We start from the raw sequence: 5619 nt of genomic DNA, 5'->3' as shown, positions 1-5619 counted from the left end.
AAGTTTTGGTGCCTCGTGGGGTTTTGGCCTAGCTCAACCCGTGACACCTAGAGCCATTGCTCGCTTTGAAAAAGGAACCAAATAAATGATCTGATTCCACAGTTACTAAATTAGAAACAGAATCCAATTCTTCAACACTGTTAGGGTCAAGAAAGTTGGATGATTCCTTGGATTGGATTATGTATATGTATGGAATCAACTATACTACACCGGGTTTCGTATAGTTGAGTCTTAGTTGTATTTCTTTCTTACCATTTTAAGACAAAACAATTACAGCTCCATTTCTGAGAATGAACCCAAATTTCACTACCATAAATCCTCATCCCTCTCTACACCATCTATCTTTTGGACCATATATTTAAACATTTTTGCAGATAAGAGCTTTCATATCAGAGTTTTCACATGTGTCTTTGAAGAAGCTATTCTAAAATTTAGGGAAATAGAGGGTCTCAAGGTCACATTGAACAGTTTGATACTTATAAATAGAGGGTCTCCAATAGAGTTTATATTAATAGCAAATTTGTGCAGAATCAAAGCAATCACAAATCGTATTATCAATGTTAACACACAAAATTATCTTGAAAACAAAGTGAACAATAATCCAATCGATAATCCAGCAATACACAAGGCAGAAACACTACGTGTCCTCGCAAACAAAACATTCAAATTCTTAGTAATTTGAAGGGTTAGAGTTAGAATCTGCAACCTACCTTGCTCCTCCATCTTCTTAAAGAAATACATTGATTTCAATGATTGTCTCACCATAAAAGCCAGTGCAAAAGGGAATCCAAATGCCACAAAACCCTGAATTGACGCCCCTGCCATTGGAGATGCTTTGGTAATATACGAAATCCAAGCTCCAAAGCCTAGTTGAACCAGACCCAAAACAGCTAAAGCTTGACTCAGATTATACATGTTCTTCATCATCTTCTCAAGGACCTCTCTGCTCTCCTTTGCTAAAGCTGAAAGATCCCTTTCCACTGTAGGACCCTCTATTTCTTGGTGTTTGAAATTAGGCATCTTGCTCGGATACTCGCTTTGATTTGGGGATTTCTCAGAATCTGAAGGCGAATTTGAGCTTGAAAAGTATTTTTGATGCTTCAGCTGCATACCAAAACTTGGAATCAAATGAATCATCAGAGTGGGATTTCTTTGCTTCAAATCAGGAAACTGAAGTTTCTCAAAATTACATGTTGAAAAAGATCTGGAATTTTTCACCGTTGACGGAACAAAGTCATAGCTTTTGCTGGTAAAAACAAAATTCGAAAAAGATCTCGCCAGAGTGCGACTGAAATTTAAGGAATTGGGATCAAAATTGTAGGTACGAGTAGAAGAAATCGATGGAAAAGTGGAAAAATTAAAAATTGCGTGAAAGGGTTTTGGCTGATGACAGAAAATGGAGTTCGAGTAACGAGTGAGGGATTCTGGAGCAATGGAATGAGAGGAAACAGAGAAGGGGGGAGAAGATCCTACAACCTTAGAAGAAAGCCTACGGGAAATGGTAAGAGCGGTCATTTTACAGTTCCCGGTAGAGAGATACAGAGCTTCAAGAAATTAGGGTTTATATATACCATATGCTCTCGAATAATTTTGGGAGGCCGACCAAACCGTTATTCAATTCAAACCAGAAACAGTTTAACCAAATTGATTTAGGTTTATATATATTGATTTTTTCGGTTTTTATAGGTATATATAATTATTTGTATTTGTATAATTGTTGTTCCTATTTCCTATTTGTCTTTGATTCTAAAAAGTAGGGATTTTCGTGTTTTTGCTACTTTTCATTTGTAAACACCTCAAGCTCTGTCTTTTAAAGTGAAAAGACAAATATGAGGTGAAAAGTAGGTAATCAAACACCTTCAAAATAAAGTATAAAAAAAGTTGATATAGATCCATATTTTTAAAAAGGGTTAATTAGATAGAGATGATTTGTGGTTTCACCAATTTGTAATGGATATGTGTTATTCTTTTTTTCAAACACAACTTTGTGGATTTGCAAAATTTGCCTTTGGATTCATTTTGTCAGATTTTGGCCGATAACAACCTCGAAATAAAAAATTTCAAGAGTTAAATAATATTTTAAACAACTTTGATTCTATAACTTTTTAGGTTTGAGGTCATTTAGTTGTTGTAGTTTTTTTATGAGAGATAAAATTCGGGTTGCTGATTTTATGGCTAGCAGCGCTCATGCTCTTGCACCGGGTGTTACTCATCTTCTGCTCCCGCCGGTTGACATTCAAAGGCTGCTGTTGGATGATCTCGTGGGAGCTGGCTTTCCTAGGATGGTTCCGCCTTAGTTTATTTTATTTTATTTTTTTTGTTGTTGTTTCCTTTCTTATTTATCAAAAAAAAAAGAAAGAGAAAACTCCAAAAATGATGATTTTGATAAAATAAAAAAATATGATTTCATAGTAAATATGATACTAAACAATTTTAATTCTTGAAAAATTTCATTTTGAGGTCGCTATCGGCAACATTTTGCAAAGTAAAAAAAATGCAAAAAATTTAAAATCACAAAGTTATGTTTGTAAAGAAAAATACCACAAATACACATCTGCAAATTCATATAATTAACCACAAAATATCTACTTGTAATTAACCCTTTAACAAACTACAAATAAAGTCTTTTGTTTCACATTGTTAATAAATATGAAAAAAAAAGTAACACTGTTAAAAATAATGTCGTGTCATTTTTTATAGAAGGAGTTTTTTAGGGATAAGGTTCAAAATTACCCATAAGGTAGACAGTCAAGAACAATAATACCCTTAAGGTCTAAAATGATACAATTAAAGGTATGTGGTTGATAAATTAGTCCAATTTTACCCATACTCACAGATTGTTTTTACACAGTTCCTATATTAATTGTCGTCTACCAACTCACAAGCATCTAAGTTGATCAAATGTCAATTGTGCCCCCATCTCTTTCATCTCCTGTGCTAAGCCAAAATACTTCTTCTTCATTATACTTTCATAGATATTCGACTAATGTGACTGAATCTAAAGTTATAGAATTCCAAATCGAAAATCCTCTATTTTGTAACTTTCCATTTTCACTTTCTGCTGTTAATCCCTCATTTAGACCATAAAACTGGAGTTCAACTTCAACAAAATTGGATCGATGTCACACCCGACCTTAGACGACCTCAATCGGAATCGGGCGTGAAAAATCCCAATTTAACAAAATTTCAATCCTCGTCTAATCGGTCGGTAATCTTCTCTATACTTGTACTTTCTCACCTAAAAACATTAAAACATTTAAAAACATGAGACAAAAATCTCAGTAAGAAACTATCAGCTATAAAAACTCAACTTTACTTAACATAGCTACATATATACATTTGTAAAGGGATTTAATCAAAACAAGTTTTATAGACTTCAAAAATATCACTTTTGAACCGCTAATATGTACGATATTATATTTTTCTAACTTCAAATAATCTGAATCAATGATTTGCATCAACATATAATCTTACTTCATCATAATAATAATACTTATATCTATAATTTTTTCACTCCAATCATTATTTATATTATAATCGTCAATCATTAGCATCAACATCACCATCACTCTTATAAGAGTCATTTCATAAACTCTTAAAATATCAATTTCTAAAATTTTTTTGATTATATATATATATATATATATATATATACACATAAAACTCAAAATATAGTTGATAGTTACTTACCTTGACTGCTAATTGAAGAAAATACACTCGTTCAATTCTCCTCTAAACTCTGTCTAAGATGTTTTCCCCCAAACGCTTCTGAAACTCAAAAACTCTTCGGTTAGGACTTAGATCTATACATAAGGATGCTATGGTTCCAATTTCGAGTGATTCGGACGGTCGAATCTTCGTAAATCAAAGAAACGGTGGAGAAACGGTCGAAGAACGATTTGATAAAACTGACAGACGAAAGAAGAAGAAAAAGGAAATGAAAAGAAGAGAGGCGGCACCTCCCGGAAAAGGTTTGGGATATATATCCCAAATCTGGCAAATATCCAGTTTGGTCCTTCATCTTTATATAATCTGTAAAAATTACCCTAAACTTTTATTTTACACATAAAACCCTCAAATTAAGTCCAAATTTTTTCTATAACACCAAAAAATCACACACCTAATAATTATAATATATATTACTATCAAGGTATAAATTCTAGAAATTTAGACCCGGACATGACAATCGACGTCAACAAAAATCAGAGTGGACTGTAAGAAAAAAACTCAATGTAAAAGAGTAAAGTGAAACATGCAGATGAAGAGGAGGGATGATCGATTAAGAGATTAAGGGTTTTGTTTAAATTCATATTAGGGGATTTTTCACGTTTTCCATGGCTGAACAGGTTGGGGTATAAATGACATTTAGTTAACTTAAGCACATACCTAACAGAAATTTTAACGGTGTAAAACAAGATTTTTGTTTACCATTTTAGACCATAGGGATATTATTGCTCTTCATTGTATACCTTAGGGACATTTTTAAACCTTATCCCATTTTTTTATATTCTCATTTATTTTATTTTTAACATTTTCTAATATTTTAATACCTATCCTCCAAATGTCATTCTATCTCTTTTTTTTTAATTTTAACCTTACACATGACATTGAGTCTCTCTCTCTATATGCTCTTTAACTTTTCCTCTTCACTCTCCATTTCGCATGTTCATTATCTCCTCTAACACTAAGTCTCTCTATCTCTTGCTCGACTATTTCTTATCACTCTCCATCTCTCATGTCCATTCTCTCTCTTACATTCGCGGGTGTTCCAAGGCTATTGATATTCTGATGCAAACTGGGGTAACATTTATGTTCAAAGGCCCTTAGTTTAGCCGCATGGATTTTGTGTTGACTTTCAATTTTATGAATATCAATTATTTTCTGATAATTGTGCAAATCTTTCTTGATCGGAGATGTCGTTGGGTTCGGCCAGGGACACTCCGATTTTAAAGTCAATATGAGATGTGATAAGAAAATGGATATTGACAAGCGTTTTATGAAAGTTAGCCAACGTACTGGGTTAGGGTATTTATACATACTTTTGTAACCTTTTGGCATCAATGATGCTCCATTTGAATAGTCGCGTCAGTACTCTTCTTAATGGCTATTAATTGTCATTTAAATACATTCATTCCTCTTTAGGAAAGATATAAAGGCGTCCATTGATCTTCTCTGAAATCGTCAAAAAGAGATATAATGGCAGCTGCACTTTAATGGAGATGATTTGTCGGATCCTTTTCATCCAACTCTTTTTGTCGTATCTCGCATGTGTGGCGCATCTCGATATGGTCCAAGTGGCGTGGCATAGTAGTATGGGCTCCTTCTCTTTCCATATTATTACACATTTGCCCTAATGATAAATCTAGATGTTATCAGAAGTCCTCCTAAAGGACCAGAAATCCTTTTAAAGTTGTTCATCTTCAAAGCGTGTTCTGGGCATTAATGGCCATCTGTCAGGTGCAGTTTTCCTCACCTATCATGCGTGAACACGTCATCAAGTGTTCTCTTTTTTTGAAACATGTCACCTCCTTTGTTTTAAAAGGTAATTTCACCACCCATATGGACTTCTCATGTCTTTCTCTTGCATTCTTTCTTTCTTTATAGATTTCCAATAAAGCT

The 5619-nt window shown here is 33.5% G+C and overlaps 1 protein-coding gene across 1 annotated transcript; it reads right to left on the bottom strand.

Moving 5' to 3' along the window:
• Positions 1-476: 476 nt before the first annotated feature.
• Positions 477-1595, bottom strand: LOC136225616 (uncharacterized). The gene has a single exon (XM_066013698.1). The coding sequence runs from the start codon at positions 1513-1515 to the stop codon at positions 574-576; it is 942 nt and encodes a 313-aa protein (XP_065869770.1). The 5' UTR covers positions 1516-1595; the 3' UTR covers positions 477-573.
• Positions 1596-5619: the final 4024 nt, after the last annotated feature.

Source organism: Euphorbia lathyris, chromosome 4 (assembly GCF_963576675.1).
Source record: "Euphorbia lathyris chromosome 4, ddEupLath1.1, whole genome shotgun sequence".
Lineage (NCBI taxonomy): Eukaryota > Viridiplantae > Streptophyta > Magnoliopsida > Malpighiales > Euphorbiaceae > Euphorbia > Euphorbia lathyris.
This window is presented reverse-complemented; position numbering and strand designations above follow the sequence as displayed.